We start from the raw sequence: 21382 nt of genomic DNA, 5'->3' as shown, positions 1-21382 counted from the left end.
AATTCCTATATTCCTATAGTTTTTATGCGCATCTTTCTGCGCAGCCGACACTTTCTATGGAAAACTGAAAAGAAGTCAGCATTTGTTGAAACATGTGACAGACAACCTTAAATATGAGGAATCTTGAATGCAATAACATTTTTGATAAGTTTTATCAGTAATCAAATGTTGATACTGATTTATGTTGTATTGACAAGTATCAAGCCTGCCAGGTTTCTTGCCATTTTGTGGTTGTGTTTTCACATCGCATTTTAGTACAAAGACAGTGTTGTTCATATAATGTAAAACAATTGACTTAGTATTGATAAGACAATATCACCTTTCAGATTATTTAGTATTCAGTTATAGAAAGAATTAAGAATTTTCGAAACTGTTTTTTATCTTCTAGCAGATATACATGTAATCAATTTGGTCAGGTTCGCGCCATATTTCGTCCGAACAGGTGTTTTATTCAAGCGGTCTTTACATAAAATTTAGCCTAGTGACCCATACATTTTAAGCCATTTTTATTCTCGCAATACAATTATTCATACACAAGAAAAATAAGAAAAAATTGTATAAAACAGTTTTTCCAAAATTTAAAAAAATATTCTTCACTATGGGTATTTTTTATTGAAAAAAGTTCACAAAAGTGAATAGGAAACAAGATTTATTTTTCATTTGTACCCATTATTGTAAGGATATAGTATTACAAATATGACTATGATATTTAATAAGTATATAATAAAATCTGTAAAAAGAATCAACCTTATTGTGCTGTCTTGATGTATATGTTGGTTGGTATTTATAAAAAAGCAGAAAATTATGAAAATGTTGAAAATCGCTGGAAGATTCAGCAACAGTGGATGTGTTCAAAACAATTTTTCACAAAAACGAGCATGGTGACCCATTGTTTTTATTTGTTCATTGTTTTCAGCACAGAATTTCCTATCATATATGTGAATTTGAAAAAATTCTATGAAAGGAAAAAAACTATAGGAATTCTCTTTAAGGTTCTGGGTTTTACGCATGACACGTCGTCTAATCATGGGGAAAACTTACGCCACGTAAAGTAAAGTTTTAATCTTTTCTTGGATGACAGAGTTCAGGACCGGATACAAACAGATACTGCTCGTGTAATGTTCATATCTGACTGCAAAGTGTGACCTTGATTTTATTTATTTCACAACAGCAATATTACATGGAAAACTGGTATTTTTCCAGACTCCTGGAGAGAAGCTATTGTTATTCCCATAACAAACGGAAAAGATAGCACGAACCCAAGTAGTTAAAGACCGATAGCCCTTACTAGCTGTTTATGTAAAACTAGAACGTATAATCAATCCTAGACTAGTTTGGTATCTCGAATCGCAAGGATTAATTACGAACTTTCAAAGCGGCTTTCGCAAGCAACGCAGCACAACTGATTATCTTGTTCCGCTGGATAATTTTATTCGTGATGCATTTGTTAAAAAAGAGCATCTAGTGCCTGTCTTCTTCGATTTAGAAAAAGCTTATGACACTACATGGAAATATGGTATTACGAATGATCTTAACGACTTAGGTTTAAAAGATCGTCTGCCAACATTTATATCACAATTTTTATCTGATCGCAATTTTAAAGTACGTGTTGGTTCTACCCTTTCTGACTCTTTTGAGCAAGAACAGAGAGTTCCACAAGGCCCAACTTCATTTGTTACACATTTTAGCATCAAAGTTAATAATATTGTGAAATGTTTGTTACCAGGGACAGACTGTTCATCATATGTTGACGATTTTTTGATATGTTATCGTTCAAAAAATATGCGTACGATTGAACGCCAATTACAACAGTGTTTGAATAAAGTTCAAACTTGGGCCATGGAAAATGGTTTTAAATTTTCCAAATCCAAAACTCAGTGTGTCCACTTTTGTCAATTACGGAAAAATCATTGTGACCCTGAGCTTTTTCTAAATGGTACAAAAATACCAGTTGTTGACAAAGCAAAATTTCTTGGTGTTAACTTTGATAACAAAAACACTAAGTCATTAAATCTTTTAAAGGTAATTTCAAATACTGATTGGAGAGCCGATCGCAAGGTTTTATTAAGACTTTATAGGGCTTTAATTATATCTAAGCTAGATTACGGTTGTGTTGTTTATGGTTCAGCAAGAAAATCTTATTTACAAATGTTAGATACCATCCATAATCAAGGTCTTCGTATTGCTTTCGGTTAATTCCGAACACCGCCAGCTGAAAGCTTATATGCTGAAGCAAACGAACCCTCTCTTTACACACGCCGAGAAAAACTTTCATTGCAATATGCTTTGAGAGTGGCTGCAAACAAATCTAATCCTGCTCATAAAATCATGTTCAAACCCAAGTACTTCGAGACATATAAGAAAAGAACCAAAAAAACAAAAATCAAACCGTTTTGATTTCGCATAAAATCTTCTATGAATGAAACTGAATTTGAATTCGATGGTATTAAAGAAAATTCAATTCCAGATATACACCCATGGACTCTTAATGCCCATACAGTTCTTTTTTCGATTTGGAAACTGCCTTTAGAAAGTCTGAAACAAACCCTGAAATATTCAAGTCCAAATATCATGAAATCAAGTCAACTAACAAGGACTATTTTGCAATTTACACAGACGGTTCAAAAGATGAATCAAAGATTGACTGTGCTTCTGCCAGCCACCTTCATCAATCAAAGTAACGATTGCCAAATAATGCAACAATATTTTCAGCCGAGGCAAAAGCTATTGATTTAGCCTTAAATTTCATATCAAAATATAGCGAAGAAAAAATTATCTTTTCCAACTCGTTTTCTGTTTTACATTCAACTCATAACCGAAATATGGAAACTCCTTTCATTCAAAATATTCTTCTCAGGGTTCATGAACTTTAAAAAAATGTATCATATTTTGTTGGATTCCCAGTCATGTTGGTATTCACAGAAACGAAGATGCTAATACTGCAGCAAAGAAATCCATTTCATTATCACAATCTAATTTGAAATTACCACACACCGATTTTAGGCTCAGTATAAACAACTACATTTTATCTAAATGGCAATCGTCATGGAACAATGCTTCATTCAATAAACTCCATGTTCGTGATATTAAACCTACTCTAAAAGAATGGCACCAAGGGAACAGATCTGTTCGCATGGAGGAAGTTGTTCTTTCTCACTATTGAATAGGTCATACCCGTTTGACTGATTTTTATCTTTTGAATAAAGAAGATCAACCCGAATGTGTACCATGTCAAACACCGCTAACAATATAACATATTTTAATCGACTGTGTGGACTTTGCTCCACAACGCAGTACATATTATGACGTTAAATCTTTGAAAGAGTTATTTGAAAAAGTTTCAGTCGGAAATATTTTATCGTTTTTAAAGCAGATAGGAATTTATTAAAAAATCTGACATTTCATATTTTTATTAACATCTTTTGCAATATTATTATGTTTGCAGCTGATATTTTAACACATACGTTCATACATATTTACATAACTGATTTTAGATATGCTTTACATTTTTAAATAAATGATATTAGATATGCTTTACATTTTTACTTTTACATGGATGATTTTAGGTAAGCTTTACATTTTTAAATAAATGGTTTAATGTATGCTTTACAATCCACGTTTACAATATAACTTCTTCTCGACGATATATGACCAGTTTGTGTCGACTCGCAATAAATCTCAACTCACACACCCATTTCACAACAGCGGCTATTAAGTGCTTTGTGGTGGCCGTAAAAAAAAGTCGCCCCGACTTCATCTCAGTGTTGTTACATTTTCTGGTCCTTCGGGATCATTGAATTCAACTCATTTAGATTTTAAGATTGAATACTGCTTAAGCCGTTGCTACGGGGTGTGGGCAGTGTTGCAATTCTCATGAACAGCCTCAATCAAACAAAGTCTGCAATTTTCACTCTTTGCCTTGTTCTCGGTGCTTCCGAGGGATCTACTTTCAAGATTTTATTGACCTTGAAGCTAGGGGTCTGAAAGTTGTGCATGACACATTGTGCTATTATGGGGTACATTTATGCCAAGTGATAACGTTAAAGATAAAGAACGGACATTAAAAAACTCTGTTGACACTTGAGCTCCAAATTTGAATTTTGAGCTGGGGGTCCGGGTTTTGCGCATGACACGTCGTCTCATAAGGGGAACATTTGAGTAAAATTAAAATCCATTGATGAATGACAGAGTTATAGACTGGATACGAAATTGCGGACAGACGGAATGACAGAATGACGGACGGACGGAAGAATGTAATCTTATAAACTGGTTTTCAACCGAAATAGTCCTATAGGCAAATAACAACAGCAGTCTTCTGAGGTTTTTAACTTTAATTTTAGTATCCAACTGCTAGCACGCTCAATGTTTTACATTTTAGGCATTACATTTGGAAATAATAACAAAGTGACGGAAAACGTGTTAAACGCACATTGCAGGAAAACACAACAGGAACATGCTTCCGAGGGATTTACTTTCCAGATTTTATTTACATGACTCTTGATCTCACATACAGAATTAAAATCATATTCCTTATCGCACGTCTGGACTTGTGAGAATACAACTTGAGAGATACAACCAATTAGAAGAGCATATGCATGTAATAATTCCGAATTAATTTGATTACCTTACCTTCGCATATTTCAGGAAAACGTCTGTACCCGATCGAAAATAATGCCTCCCATCTGATAATGCGAATGTCTTTCACAAACCTAAACCGGTCTGGTTTGTTGTTAGTTGAAGCATTAGTTTTGATGACACGGTAAGTGAAAAATGATGGCCTTGAAAGATTTGAAAACATCAGGTCGGCAACAGAAGATGAATACACACTGTCTTCAATAAATAAAACACCATCAGCTCTTGAAAATCGTAAGATATGCAGTAAATTCCGAGCCATTGATCCATAAATGCAATCGTTCGTTTCTGGTGTATCTGCGCGGAACTTTATTACACGCTCTTCACGAATTTCTAATAGTTCATGTTTTATAGGAATCTTCGTGTTTCCAGTAGTCTTCTTGAAGTGTAATAATCGAATGATACTGCCGGGGCTGTAGAATTGTTCTGCTAACTTGACAGCTGCCGTTTTGCTATCTGATTGTTGATTCGTATCTTCTACAATAATTATAACCTCTCTCTCTCTAACAGAACAAGCTGCAAAAAACCCAATGCATTTAAGGTTTTACGATTATATGATTGATAATTGAAATAAAACGTCCTGGTAAAAATAAAAGAATTGTGAGCTTAAAGATATTCATTTTTCAACTATTCAAACAGTTTTCGTATTCGAAAGCCAGATCTGTATGTCGTGTTTTTTCGTGTTACTGTTATTTTGCGTTTGTTTTCGCTTCATACATACATACTTATTGAAATTATTAGTTTTGTTGGTAGTTTTATATCTTTATATTTAGGTAATTTGGTGACCTTTCAGCTTAAGATGTCGCGGAAGATCCAAGATCCCTCTTTGGGCAGTATGCTGGGCACGGCTGGATAGAACCTTGCGTAAGCCAGCTTGGTGTTTCCTTCACATGACTACTAAAGCAGGACTCACATTAACAACACTTAGGGGCAAGGGATTCTAAGTCAGCCACCTTAATCAATCGGCCGTGAAGACCGCTACTAGCTTTAATAATTTTGTTTGAAAATAAATTAGTATCATATTGAGCTTATTTCATTTAAGAAAACAGCCCACTATACAAAATGTATTATATCAAACACTTGATACCTTGAACACATTTAAGTTATTGGACCCCTAATAGTAACGTTTAAAAATGGCATTTGCTTGGTATATTCTTAAAATTGACCGTGTTTTGCACAGTGTTGCAAATTTTGAACAACTTTTACCGTGTCGTTTTTTTAATACACTTTGGATAATTTATGGTATATCCTCAAGTACAGACAAATTTCAAAGTGGTGGCCACTGTCCAAAACGTTTGCAGAGAATTCATTTTACCATTAATTTTGTTAAAAGAAACATTAAAATATTGGTAAACAATAATAAAACACAAAAACAAACTGTCAATATCATTTTTTCTAGGGTGCATCAAGTAAACGAATTTAATGAGAGAGAACTTCAACATTGAAAAACAAAGGTCGAATCCTGTGGTGATGTTTTAAAGTTTGCTCACTCCATTCAAAAATAACCTTGGGACAGCAGTAAAACCTATCATCATTTATTCCATAATATGTAATCTAAAGAGTATGCTCAGTATGTTTTAAGATGTCGAAGTCTACCCTCTTCTGTTTACAGAGGTAAATTCAATTTGAACAGCAAGAAATCGCTTATTATATGATACGAAAATCCACATTTTTTATGATAAATCAATATTAAGTCTTAAAAAAAGTCAAATCTTACTAGAGACAGTTGGGTTTGAACCTACGCCCCCTGAAAAATTTCAAACTAGGTAGGTTTATGGTAGGAACTGAATACTCCTCAAAAGGAGGTACTCTATTACTGGTCTTATACCTTAAAACGAAATTGACATTCGATTATTTAGAATTTCAAAGCGATCACAATAATACAGATATAAAATAGTGAAGTTTTTACATAAATTTAAGTGCAACAAATGCTAAATAGTGGAAGAAAGGGTTATTTATCCAAATGAACTTAACCTATTTGAAAAACTACTTCTAATTATAAAAAGCACACAATGAAAAATGGTAAGTATTCATGTTCATACAGCTCACATGAAGGACAATAACGCTGGTTTCTTCCACTGTTTCTGTGATGGCCTATTACGTATTAGAATTATAAAAATGTTGTTATTATGAAATACTCACTGCAATTAAGTTCATCCTCGCCTGTTGGACAATGCACTTTCCCGTCACAAACAAATTTAAGAGGAATACAGTAGCTTTGTGGGCATTTCACTGTATTTTCTGGACATACAAACGTTGCTTAAATGTGTAATAAAACGTTTTAAAAAAAGAGGTTATTTTTTTTTCTTCCAAAACATAAATAAATTAGCGCCTTACATTATATTTATATACATTTCTGACATACAAAATCGGATGTAAATGAATTACTAGAACAAAAAATAAACTTTTAAACGTTTGACCAAAAATCTGCTTTTTTACAATTAAACTGTAATCAAACCGTTAACATCCAACTTACGTATAGATTACTACTTTACAAGATCTATTGCAAACGCAATAATTAAATTTAGTCTTTATAAAATGGCTTACAAGGAAGACATACTCATGAAGATGAAGAGGCAAAAATCTTTTGGCAGATGACAAATACTGACAGATCATTAAAACAGCGGTAGGAAGTGAGCAGTTAGCAGTTGCAGCAGTAAGAGCAGTTAACTGCTACAACTGCTGGCAAAGTGATTATGGGTGAGGAAATAAACAATATATAATCACAATATTGATAGTGGTCATGAAAGAAGACTAATGCTATGAATTTTCGACAAGATCATGATAGTAGGAAATACTGATTTGTAAGTACCATAAGTTATATATAGCTCGTAGACGAATTTTATATGATTGTTATAATTTATCATGTTAGTTGGACTAAGGACAGATGAAAATGATAAAAATTGTACGGTCAGGCAACCAACAGAGTGAGGGGGTATCAAAGTCAGCCCTGAATGGATATTCTCTATTTTCTTTGACGACGTCCAGTCCCGTAACTGTAGAAAACCCAGGGTCTAACCGGGTGGGCGCTGTAGAGAAGGTGGACATCCACAAAGCCCAGGAGGTCATCCTGAAAAAGAAAACCTTGTTTCCAAGCAAAGATGGGATGATGTGTATGGCCAGGAATGCTTCAAAACGTTTTTTTTGCGTCCAGCAGTTAATTGCGTAGGCGTAGCCAAAGAAGAACCCACCTGGTGTCCACTATAGAGGTGATCCGTGCATGCGGACCCGGCATAACGGACACCCGGGAAAATTCGGAAGTGGGCATCAAAGTCAGCCCTGAACGGATATTCTCGAGTTTTCCTTAGCGACGTCCAGTTCCGTTACTGTAGAAGAACCCGGGGTCGCACCGGGTGGGCGTTGTAGAGATGGTAGCCGCCCATCACATCAAAGTGGTGGCCATCCTTGGAAAACTTCTGAGCATCTGAGCAAAGGTGGGCTGATATGTTAGGCAAGGAATGCTTCAAAACGCTTTTTTTGCTTCCAGCAGTTGATTGCCTGGGCGTGATTATAGAAGAACCCTGGATCACACCTTGTGGCCATTGTAGAGAGTGTCCGTGTAGCGGACCCGGCATAGCGGTCACTCTTGTTTTCTCGTAAGCGGGTATGAAAGTAGGCTCTGAACGGATATTCTCAATAGTCGCCCGTCACACCATAGTGGTGGCCATCCTGGGAAAACTTTCGTCTCTGAGCATCTGAGCAAGGGTGGGCTGAAATGTTTTGCAAAAAATGCTTCAAAACGATTTTTTGCCTCCAGCAGTTGATTGCTTGGGCGTAACTATAGAAGAACCCCGGGTCCCACAGAGAGTGTCCGTGTAGCGGACCCGGCATAGCGGCCACTCTTGTTTTCTCGTAAGCGGGTATGAAAGTAGGCTCTAAACGGTTTTTCTCCATTTTTCTTAGCGACGTTCAGTCCCGTAACTGTAGAAGAAGACGGAGTCTTTCCGGTGGGGGCAAGGTGTTGGCGTTGTAGGGAGAGTGGACTTCCGCCTCCTCAGCTCAGCTGTATTGATAAATTAGGAACTGAACAGTTATGCATGTAAATTTCATCTACAAGTGTTAGTGACATGATATCACGGGAGGTAATTACATTGTCTTGTTGATGCATAGCCTAAGCCTTCTTTCTTCATATTAAATTTTATTGACCACTATCATTATTGGGATTGTCTGTTTATTTCGTCATCTATGATCACTGTTGTGTTTTGAATTAACTGCTGTAACTGCCTGCAACTGCTAAATGCTCACTTCCTACCGACCATAAATTCCTCCTATTATTAAATCTTGAATTTTGATACCCTGGTGTTTGTGATTTATTCAAAAAAAGAGACACGGCTGAAAACTTGTGATTATTGTCATTATTATGTGAGATACAAAAAATAATTTCAAATGTTTCTAATTGGTGTTCAAAATAGACCAAGTAGATTCTATACATAAAAAGTCTTAAGAGCTTAACAATCATTTCATCCAGTTGTTATAACTTGTCCATAAAGCAACTAAACTCGTGAAAGTCCTCCTTACACCACATTTGTAGAAATAATGAAATAATAAAATAAGTTGTAAATTAATAAAATACGCCAAACAAAGTTACGTGTGTCTGTCAAAAACATCATTTGAATATGTAAAACAAAGTGACTGAAAAAGCGATTTTTACATTGAAGAATTACAGAAAAAAATTGAGCTGGTGATTAAGAAAAATTATGAACATTTTAACAAAATATATACTTAAAAATATTTGTAAGGTGCCTATCTCACTTGATAAAAATATACAAAGAATATTTAGTACTAAACAGAAATGGCAATTAGCTGATAAACGTACTGGCTCTAGATATTACTTAATTGTTATATAGCCTATACTTTAATAGGGATACATATACTATACGAAGTTACAAGGAGGCATCCTATATATAGAAATAAGACTTGTTCTTCGGGTACCAACGAATTTCAAGCAGAATAATATCCATCATTTCATCTAATTATTTAACAAATAAACTCACTGCAATTGTGTAAATGACTGCCAGACCGACACCCAGTCATGTAACCAGAACCATCCTCGTCATACACGCACTGCAGTGACATTGGTATCGACTTCTCATTGTCACAATTAAACTCTCTATCGGTCACATTAGCTCTGTAGTCTAATTAAAGAGTGTATAAAAATATGTAACATATTCACTGACGAAATATCTAACACGTTCGCTTGTAATTTATTAAAGAAAAACTAGCATTAGAAGACATATGACACTCTGTTACCGTGAACAAGCCCAATGCCAAACCATATTGGGCGCACAGCGGGCATGCGAAACAATACAATTTAGCGCAACAAAACGAATATCATAATATGTGATAGTACCTTCGCTTAAGCCCTTGCTTCAGTAATAAAGATGAAATTTTGAGCCTTAACACGAGAAAGGGACATACGTTCCTACTGAAACATTTTATTAATGCTTTCTTAATAATGTGTTTCTGCTGTAGGTGAAATTATCAAAATATTTGTTGACTCAAAATTTATTTTTTAATGTACTTTACTGTATACTGCTGCAAAACGAAGTGTTAAAATAAGTTTTTAACTATTATAACCGAATGTTAAAAAGACTGTTTAGTTTGTTCCAAATATATCTTCAAAATTAAAAAAAAAAATGTTCGAAATTTTGTGGAGTGTTGTGTCTTATACTGTAAGGGTACACTACAGTAACTCAACAACAAGCAGTGTACGCAATATCAGATCTGAAACAGTAGCACCACCTTTGGACGGTGAACCACAAACTAAGTCAGTAAAAATAAAACATCTTCCTATCCAGCTTAACTAAACTATCCGTTTGTTTGAGGTAACATAAATGCTATATTGTACTCGTCTGCCCATAAGAAGTGAGAAAGGCAAAAAAGGTGTAAATTTTAAAACAATAAGGAAAATATTTAACTCACACTGTCATCTTAAACGAAGTTTCAACAAAGACATGGTCACAAATGTGGCCTCTAGAGTGTTAACAAGTTTTTTATTTGATTTGACCGGATGACATAGTTTTCGAACCCACATAACCCAGATTCGAACTTGGCCAAGAGGTCATCAAAACAAACATTCCGACCAATCCTCACGAGTTTTAAACTTAATTTGTTGACTATAGAGTGTTAACAAGATTTTTCTTTGATCTGGCTTAGTTACCTAATGCTTTACCTCATATGAACCAGTTTCAAACTTGACCCAGAGATCATCAAGACAAACATTCTGACCAAGTTTCCTAAATATTGAGTCACAAGTGTGACCTCTAGAGTGTTAACAAGGCAAATGTTGACGCACGATGCACACCGCACGACGCACGACGACGGACTACGACTTTACTAAAGTGAAATACCTAACACATCTCCATCAATGTTTTCTCATTATAATAGTTAAACTCGAGAAAATATACCGATTGCAGATATCAACAACGGTAAATGTTTAGCACTATTTAAACAATAAACTAGAATTCCATAATGAATGTAGAGAGAAAACATCGCCTAACAACAGATGGAAATTGTGAGGGAAGAACCACCACACTTTCAACGTTTGGCAGAAATAGCGCAATATACAAATTTTGTAAAATTACAAGAAATCTAACTCCCTTTTACATATAACTTGTCTTTAAGACACAAGATAGGATGTTATGTTACATTTGAACTTGCTAAACAAGCATTGGTATTTATGTAATATACAATGTACATACTTATCTTGTAGAGAAATATAAACAAAACTTATGGCGGCCATTTTGAAATCACGATAGCCACCAAAAATAATTATAATAAATAGTATATCTAATAGATTTTGAAAGACTGAGTCTATAAAACTTAAAAAAGTACGACTTTGTAAATAGAACTGACAAAAATGGCCGTAGACTACATAAGTTTAATTGTAATACTGTACAATAGAAATCGGGTCAAAAGCATAAATCATACTTTGGGATAGATTGAAAATATGTACTTTTGGTTTAAACATGCTGATTCATCAATATTCTGTTGAATGACTGACGAAACTGCAGTTTTACACGACAAAAAATCTCTGCCGCTAGTACAAGACGTTTAAATCAAATAGGTTTATTTTAATAAAAAAATAAAAACATTTCCTTACATAACTATAGTAGATGCTGACAAAATACCGGAACAGAATGTATAAGTTAGCGCTATTTTGGGGAAGTAGTCGTATATTCAGCGTTAGCCAATAAACGGCTTATAGGGAAAAGTCATGTTCGGTGTCAAGAAATCGCAAGAAATCGGTCGGCAGAGAACGAAATTATATAACACTACACTGAAAAAAAAAACTTGGCCTTAATTGTTTTTATCTAGGACGTTTTTGCTTTAAACCACTATCTTCTCGAGGTGCATATTAGTTTTAATTCTATTTTTGTTGTTAAGGCAACACAAATAACTTTATTTTGTTAAATTTTGTACCATTTGCATTATCTTCGATACCTTATTTGTTATAAGCTAGTTCCTAGTTTCTGCATGAACACAGGGAAGGCAAAGATTTATCAGTACTTTGAATGATCTATTATATAATACTATATTATGTCATAACGATAGGTCTTCTTATTGAATGAGTCAGAATGACCAATATACAGGACAACATTATTGACAAGTTCATATTCCTTCTGAAATTAAAAAAAGACGTCTTAACAGTTTTGATACATAAATACTTTATATTCCATACTTCCAACAAATTTTCAAGTTAAATAAAGTTTTACCGTAAATACACGTGATTGTTTCTGGCGTTATTTCTATTGATGGTTTTTTACTTTGGCGTAGTAGTAGAAGCGGATCGTATAAGGACGATATGTTGTCTCTGTGCTCTCCATTGCATCCTTCGTGTCCGACATATTCAAACTGGTGGTCAATATATCTATGAAAGAAAGAAGGCATGATCTGAGTATTTATTCCCAAGTATATTTTCTTAAGACATTGCAAAGCAAATAATAAAATATTTTTAAAAAGATTCAGTGCTTATCAATTTTCCTATGGTAAAGAGATGGTACATATAGTACATACGTTCATACATATCATCAGACAAAATGAAAAAAATGATGTGCACGCACATGTGCATGTATTTCCCCCAAAAATGTGTTTAAAATAGTATTCACAATATCAACCCTGCATAGACTTCTAGGGCAGAAATATCAAGGAGACATAACAACTTGGATGTTTTATAGTACACAGCAATTAACCAGCAAGCCAAAGCGTTTTATTACATGACGTCAGAAAAACATTGTCATAGTTCTTTTATTTTTGCGAAGCAAAATTTATTGTTGAACGATAGACCGGTAAATAGCACAAATATAGACCGGCGATTGATAATACAGAGTTATGTTATAACGGCGTTTATCTCGTATTGCACTGAACGGTCTCGAATTGCTGAATATTGGTCCAATATAGCTAAAAATAGAACTATTTTACAAGCCAATTATTGTTGATTGGCATCAACATTATGTAACGCTTGTAAAAAGGTATTTAAAGTTGAACGAGTTCGCCTCTATATCCAACTACTGATACTGCTTGAACATACATTATCTCAAACTCTATAAATATTTTTCATGTTCTAGTGTTTTTTGGTGTCTTTAAAAGGATTTTCTTTGATATTTTCAACTTATCTTATTCTCTCACTACCGTACGCACGCACACAAGCACAACCGCTAACATACACTGCCATTTAAGCACGCATACCCTCCCACATACTCCTGAGAAACGTAAAATATAGCCCTCAGACATTCTGGTCATAGAGATGACTAATATAAAATATTGGACATGTGTTGTTAACAAGGCTGATTTATGATTTGACCCAATGACCTAGTTTTTACACCATAAAATCCAGATTATTGTCATTAAATCATACCTACAGATTGCATTTTAATCTTGATTTCCAGTAGCAATCCTAACAATGCATCCTGACACAGTGTTGTTTGACGACACATATGCATATTAATACAATCTGATTGATGAAAAAAAAGTCCAATACTCTGCAGAATATTTATCTAAAAGAACGTAACATGCACCATGAACGACTAGGGTTAGTACTGATCACTTGAGTGAATTTCATTAAATTGTGTGTAAGGGTTCGGAAGATTGGGCGCGCACAAGATTGCATATGCAAACTGTAGGTATATAGTATGTAAACAAAAAGCAAAGTGCTATAACTGTGCAGAATATTTTTTCTGAAAGAATCAAACATGCACCATTTACAACTAGGGTTACTACTGATCACTTGTGTTAAGTTTTATTAAATTTTGTGCATTGGTTCAGGAGATTGCATACGCAGACTCTATGTATATAGTATAGTAACAAAAATCAAAGTCCCATAACTCTTCATTTTTTTTTAAAAGAACCTTACATGCACCATGCACGACTGTTATAACTGATCACTTGTGTAAAGTTTAATTAAATTGGGTCAGTTGGATGAGGAGAGTTGGTGCGCACAAGATTGTGTCTATGGACGGACGGACCGACAGACAACCTGATCTCCACCCGCCACCAACCCCATCCCCCGCACCTACAACTTGGTTGTCCGGGGGTACAAAACTCGTGATAGAAAATTGTCACCAGAACATTACATCGAAGAAAAGAAATTTGAGAATAATCTTTCAACCAATTGCTAGAATTATTTCGGCAGTGCTTTGTGATATTTCAGTTTCAGTTAGTGCTCATACAAAGTGATATTTCGCATTGATTGAATTGTGTGGAACTTATAGATGCTATACCAGGATCAGTGAAGGTATTGTTCAATGTTTGGATGTAATACATATTTGGTCAGGTATTCTTATGTAACAGTTTTGGAAGCTGGCTCGTAGCAGTGGTGATTAAGATTAAGGTGCCCGATTGTTGTTTTGTCCTGCTTATGTATGTGCGTTTGTGTGCTTGTGCGTCTGTGTTGTTATATATTACTCGTATGTTTATCTATGTAAGTTAGTTATGTTTGTGTGTGTGTTTGTATTTGTCTTTTGTACGCGAGTGTGTGCGCTGATGTGGTTTACGTTGTAGGGTAACTGTGATTAAGGAACGTAGAATTCCCTTTAGAATATTCATCCTTGTTCCACTTTCCAAATTAGGCAATATTTAAGAAGAGCTTCCATTAGATTATAATTTAACAAAGTATTGCAAATTTATCTAAAATAGATTCATTAAGGAGGTTGGTTACCTTAATATTTGTATGTGCGCATGCCCAACCGGAAGCTAACGTGACGATTTACGACGACGTTATTGACAAACTAAATGTGTTTGTATATCCATTCTTCTGAAAGAAAATCCTGAACCCGTCTCCGATCTGATGCAAAATGGTTTGATAATGCAGAAATAATGAATAAATTGTCGCAGAAACGCTTCAAAACATTGATGCCTTAAAATCACGTCATTGACGTCACGACGTTACGTGTCAGTTACCGCGCAAAATTGATAGCTTTTATTTTGAAAGTACGTAATTCTATGCATTTTCTTTATTTGAAATATTTTTAAACAGCCATTATTTGCAGAAATATTTTTACGAGTCTTTCGCTCTGAATAATGATGAATATTTTGCTTCTCTTTAACGCATCGTGATATGTAGTTATATTGAAATGTTATGCTGAATGTAAGAAAATGGATGCTGGTCACTAATGTTATTGGGAATATAGTTAGGTGAAAAGTTACTTATTACGGCCATTTTTCAAATAAAAATTGGACAGTTTGATTTGTATTACCTATTTTCAGTTTCCGTTGATAATTTGTTACTTTTTTTACCAAAGCTAAGCTCTAGAAGTTTCATCAAAACCTACACTGTAGAAAAATTTCTATTCGCTAAAATGTTACGAAAGTTATGATTTTCCCATAGACTCCCATTATGAAATATTGCGTAAGGTCCAAATTTTTTAAATCAGTCTAGCAAAAAATAAAGCACACGACCCTATCTTTTTAATTTGCTGAATTTTCTAGGTATATTCTGAAGTTTTGAAAAATCAGAGTTAAATCAAATTCTACATTGTAGAAAAGATTTCCATCCAAACGTGCAGAACTACCTTAACGGAATGGCACTGAAGCCGTCGAAAAACCCGTTTTCATACATAGTTGTTTAAAAATGAGAGAAAATGCGTTACATGTACCATGGAAACACGAGCCCCGCGACATATACATTTTAAGCTTATATTAGAAAGCTAACGCGCATACTAGTAAAACTATCAATTATGCAGACTTCCACGGATAGCAATGAAACGAAAATACACTGAAAAAAGGTAAATATCCGTATTTTCCTTCTTCTTTCAATATAAAATACCTTTGGAGGGTCATGTACTTCAAACCTGGATAAAAATTGTACTTGAAGGGACAGAGATAAACGAAATTGAGATTGTAGCAATTACAACGTTAAATTACAGAAATACAAAAAAAATGTTGTGGTTCAACTAATTTGAATTTACCCTGGTAGCAAGGTAACCTACCTCCTTCAGCGAAATATTTGTATCATTTCTTTATTCACATGCATGCATTACATAATAAAGCAGTTCAACACGCATTTTATAAATAATTGCTATAATTGTTTATGAATTTTGAGCAAAGTTATCAAGTACCACAACCATTTGAATTAACGTTATGAATGCATTTTTGTCTAAAAGTTTTTCCTTTTTCTTGATTTTGAGATACGCACGTTTGGTATTCTACAGTAGTTAACCTCATCTGTATAGGTAATATTGTTCTTCTTTATCTATATAAATGACGTCATCAGACCCGGTGGAGGGACTTTTTTAAGAACAGATACGTTTGTAGCAGACAATTACCTAACAATAGGGAGCTGCTTTAGAACCCTACGTCACGGCCCAATTTCTGGGGAATCGGGTTACTTACGTTGCACCTAGATATCGAATGTTAATAGAGGACAGTACAACAATAAGCCATACAATGGAGGGTAGATCAACCTACCTAACGGTGTCTTATGTTACCCGGATTTCTTAGCTTCACCACGCTATTTTACTGTCGTTTATTAACCGTATTGACAACAAAACCATGGTATACAAGTTAATATTACTTTATTTTTCAGAAATGACCGTATCTTACAAAGGAGCATTTTCAAGAAATACATTTATATATTACTGATTTGAATGTTTTGTTCTATAGAATGAGTATAACAAGAGTTCTTAAGACAATCTGTCTTACCTCGACTAGCTTTGAACAATTAATCAACATTGCATTTTTCACAACCAGAATGAAAAAAAAAGTTTCAACCTCAGAATGTGAAGAACATTCAGAACTGTTGCAAATAATCAACTCTTAGCGTCTCCCTAAACAGTCACCATCTTTCAAATCAACAGCTTCCAAGTCAACTTCAATATTTAACTCAAAACTGATCTTCAACAGAAGACACTTCTTCATCTTACATGTGCCATGAATGTTACCATCCCTGGTGTACAACTTTGTACACATCCCCTTGCAACACATTGAGAGCTTTAACAATGTTTCTAAGCTTCATTTTAAATGGAGTTAGATCATCAGATATGAACACATTTTTATACACTTCTGTGTTTTTTCAACATAAAAAAACTTGAGCACTGTTGACCTGTTCAGATAATAAATGCGCAATAACTTGTGACCATAACTTTTAAACTTTACCAATTCTGTTGTTAGTGTGTTGTTTTTGTTTCTTTTTTTTTGAGAGCACAATTCTTCAAAGCTGCCTCCAAAATATTAAAATCAGGCTTCACACAGCACACACAGACTGTACATTATGAGAAATGTCCTCATTAGCAAGCACTAGCGTTGTTTTCTTTTCACCGTAGCAATGTGTGTTGAGCTATAGCCGACCTTCCAACATGGTTACAAATATATTTGGAACGAACCCGAGTCCACTTTTACCGACGTTTCTCATTCATATACTGCAGTGTTCGATGTAAATATTGAACGCAACTGCTTTAGACCATAAAAATCAGGACAGATGCACTAGTATGTGTGTCTTTAAAATAGTTTCTTCTATCTATACGTACAATTTGCAATTTATTTTCAAAGTACAATCAATAAGTTCGAAGAATACACGCCGATTCAACGGTCTTATACCGTAACATATACTACAGACTGGTATACGTTACTGTATAACCGTAAAACCCATTAAATACGGTATTTTTTACAGTGCAGAAATACAGGTTTTATACATTCTGTGAGACATTAAAATAAAAACATACAGATTGCTACTTCCCAAGATCGTTAAAACAAACAGTCGCATTGGTTACATTCGAATCAATACATTCTTGGCTATCGATGAACTTTTCCTAACGCCCAATTCAAAAGAGAGTAAACAGCGACGCAAGAAAAGATATTTGGCACTGATACAGCATTTCAAAAATAAAAATTATATAAACAGCACATGATTTGCCTTCCTAATACACGATTTTTTTCCCGTTAATACATACCCGGATCCAGTGAAAAAAGTAGTTTGTATGCAAGAATGTTAAAAAAGTACATATTACATTGCCGACGGACTTTCAGGATGCAAAAATGATCGAATGATGATGATGCATTAATTTATGTCGACATATTGCTGGTATGTATGTCAAAAAAATATTACACATTACATCGCCGGCGGATTCTTAGGATGCCGACAGCATAGGTCCAACGCAGGTTTTATTACGGAATTGAAACATTTTTGGTGCTTAGATATTGCTGTCCTATGCACCGAAACATTGAATGATTTGGTCACCTTAGGTCATGGTTGGAGTCTTTATTAAATAAAATATGAAATTAGTTTTAGCAGTTAATGCATTATATGCCGGCGAAAAACTGTGAAATCTGTTGAAAATCTTAATTTTGAGCATTTTAGGTGACCAAATGTACAATTTAAATGTATAGTATTAGCATGCACACTTACTTACAACAAAATGGCGCATATTTATTTACACCAAAACCGATACCTATACCTTTAATTATTGTAAAGCGTAAACAATAAGTAGTATAGTAGTCGCAACTTGACCGCGATGGTTGACCTTAGGCTGATTATTCATATCGATTATTTCATTGTAGAAATCAAGGGTGCTTAGGGTAGCCGTGTATATTTATATGGAATTAGTTTGTATACAGTTCAGTATCAAAGTATATATACTTACATTTGATGAGTTAAAACTTTCTAATACACTAACTTATAATTACACAAATTTATATCTCCTTTTTCTCATGCAGTTCGTGTTTTACGTACACCCCTTTTCAATAATAGGTTGTACCTCATTATGTATTATAATACAAAGGTCAACCATCGGGGTCAAGTTGCGTCCACTATATGATTGATTGTGTCTTAAAATGACTGTTTGTATTGCGTATACATGTATACTAAAGCTTTTTTTTCAGTATTTTAAAGTGTCGCTTTGACAGAGACAGAGACATTGCTTAATTGAACATAACATTAAGTAGTGTGAAGCGCAATTTCTTTCTCTGACCTTGTCAATACTACTTTTGTGTCTGTGCCATCATATTAAATAGTTTATTACAACATATGAAATAAAAACTTTCTTCACAGAAATTGGAGGTAAAATCCTTTTGGTTTTTCATTTTGTTTGTTTTGGGTTTAGCGGCATTTTTCAGAAGTATTTCAGTTATGTAACGGCTGGCATTTAACCTAACCACTGTTCCTGGATTCTGTACCAGTACAAACCTGTTCTCCACAAGTAACTGCCAACATCCCCACATGACTCAGGGGTAGAGAACAAATGATTTCAGACACAATGTCTTTTATCAAATTGTCATGGAGAACACACGCCTCGCCCGAGGATCGAACTCACGACCCTGAGATCCGTAAATCTGCTCCCTATTGAGCTATGCGGGCGGGCTAAAAATCCTTTTGGTTCAGTTACTATTCAGACAAATTGCAGAACAAAATGGAAAAGTCTGTAAAACCTGAGGATACCTTGAAACATACAAAACTGCATTTACAGGACTCTATTTAAATGCACGCTGTAGTTAAAGACTTCGTGCATACTTTACACATTTTGAATCAACGAACTTTAAATGCTACCAAAAATAATCGCTCAGAAACAAACGATACAAAGATTATCGCTACGAGAATAATATTCAAATCAAAGGTTTGGCACAGACAGGTACTCATTTTCTCTTGAAAGTCGAAACAATATATCGTTCCAATTCAAACAGAATTAAATGTATGACATTAAGGTACATATTTTCTTTTGCAATTAGATTTTAATTAACTACTACATATAATTTTCTATGATGTTATTCATTAATTCAACACATCTTGTAAAACCCGTAAAAGAATGTCATCGTGTACAAGATAGCTGCAACTGATATATACATATAGGCTAAGTGTAACTTACATTAAAAGACCTCAAAATGGGAATGGGAAAAGTTACCATCTGAACACAGCTGGTCTTATATAACACAATTTTTACTTAACAAGACAAAACTGAACTGTAAAGGTGGTCTGGTAATGCATGTGTATGATTTTCAGATAAATATATCCTGTTTAGTATTGACTCAAAAGGTACATGATAAATGATTTTATAATATTTCAACAAATTAAACAAAACACTTACTCTTCATCGTAATGGTAGTTGTTATACGTAAGATTATCAAAATCATCGTACGTTATATTACGATCATAGAAAAAATAATCGTCACGATAGCCCTCATCACATTTGATTCTGAAATAAATTGAACGAGCCTCATTAAATCGTTCAGAAACAATGTCAAAGTGTGCCATGCGTCCCTTCAAGTTGTTGAAAAAGCGTAGTTTACCTGTTTCTTTCTTGGCCCTTTGTTTTTGACCCTATTGTCTTTAAATTTGTTTACCACTTACTTTTTTCTTAATGACAAGCATAATTTTGTAACACTAACCCATCTGCATATCATTAGTTCATGCAATTGCTTCAAAGAGTACTGGTAAAATATTTGTAAACAGTAATTCATCACAGTCAAAAAATCAACACTACATGTACCATTTGAAGTCTACCAAAAATAAGCGCATAAAGTAAATACATGTGAACATGTTAAAACAAGGTTAATCTCATAAATCATATTATTTTAAAAGTGCAGTTAATCATAGAAAGCATAATCGATGCAAATAGAACTGCAATAGAAAATGCGTACATTTTATTAAAATCATCGCTGAGTTTCCCCTCAGTTTAAATATTTGTGCAGTTTGTAACGCAGAAAAGGCAAAATCCACAAGCCATAGACTTTACATTGATAGTTTCATCTTATGTTTAGTATTTTTTTTATATACTTTATAATTTTCTTGAATGAAACGTATTTGCATTCTCATGCGATACTTTCTAATGACAACGCAAGACTATTATGTTTATGGTGGATTTAAATTTTAGATTTTCAATAAACCAAGCAAATATTCAATTAAAGCTCTCCCACCTCCCCACCAACACAAAAATATAGATAAAAATATAATGCATACGAAGAATGGATAGACAAAAATGATAAGATAAGATGCCAATTATAATTTGAAAGACTGTGTACATCAAATCGCTCCAATCTTGTCAAATTTATTCCAAAACTCTACTAGTATTGACACATCACAAATAGCTTTGGACTTGAAAAACGCAAACATTGTACCAATCTTTAAAAAAAGTGATCGAACAAAACCATCAAACTATCGTCTGGTACGTTTAACAGCAGTTCTAGCAAAGAAGATCGAGCATATTATTGTGTCGCAAAACAAAATGGACCATTTACACCATCAAAACATCTTACTCGAAAATCAACACGGTTTTAGATCAAAGCGTTCCTATGAATCACAACTCTTACTAATCACTGACAAACT

General features: G+C 34.2%; 1 protein-coding gene across 2 annotated transcripts in view; it reads right to left on the bottom strand.

Annotated features, from left to right (window-relative positions):
* Window positions 1-21382, bottom strand: part of LOC123523149 (uncharacterized) — a 251417-nt gene that overhangs the window by 22379 nt on the left and 207656 nt on the right. The window contains exons 19-23 of one of the 2 annotated variants that reach the window (XM_053549270.1): window positions 20145-20252; window positions 12348-12502; window positions 9627-9767; window positions 6775-6891; window positions 4630-5148 (exon numbers count right to left, since the gene is read on the bottom strand). In XM_053549270.1, coding sequence (XP_053405245.1) covers window positions 4630-5148; window positions 6775-6891; window positions 9627-9767; window positions 12348-12502; window positions 20145-20252 — 1040 coding nt within the window. The remainder of the gene's footprint in view (window positions 1-4629; window positions 5149-6774; window positions 6892-9626; window positions 9768-12347; window positions 12503-20144; window positions 20253-21382) is intronic. The other variant, XM_053549271.1, reaches the window with a different exon arrangement.

This window comes from Mercenaria mercenaria, chromosome 8 (genome assembly GCF_021730395.1).
Source record: "Mercenaria mercenaria strain notata chromosome 8, MADL_Memer_1, whole genome shotgun sequence".
Classification (NCBI taxonomy): Eukaryota; Metazoa; Mollusca; class Bivalvia; order Venerida; family Veneridae; genus Mercenaria; species Mercenaria mercenaria.
This window is presented reverse-complemented; position numbering and strand designations above follow the sequence as displayed.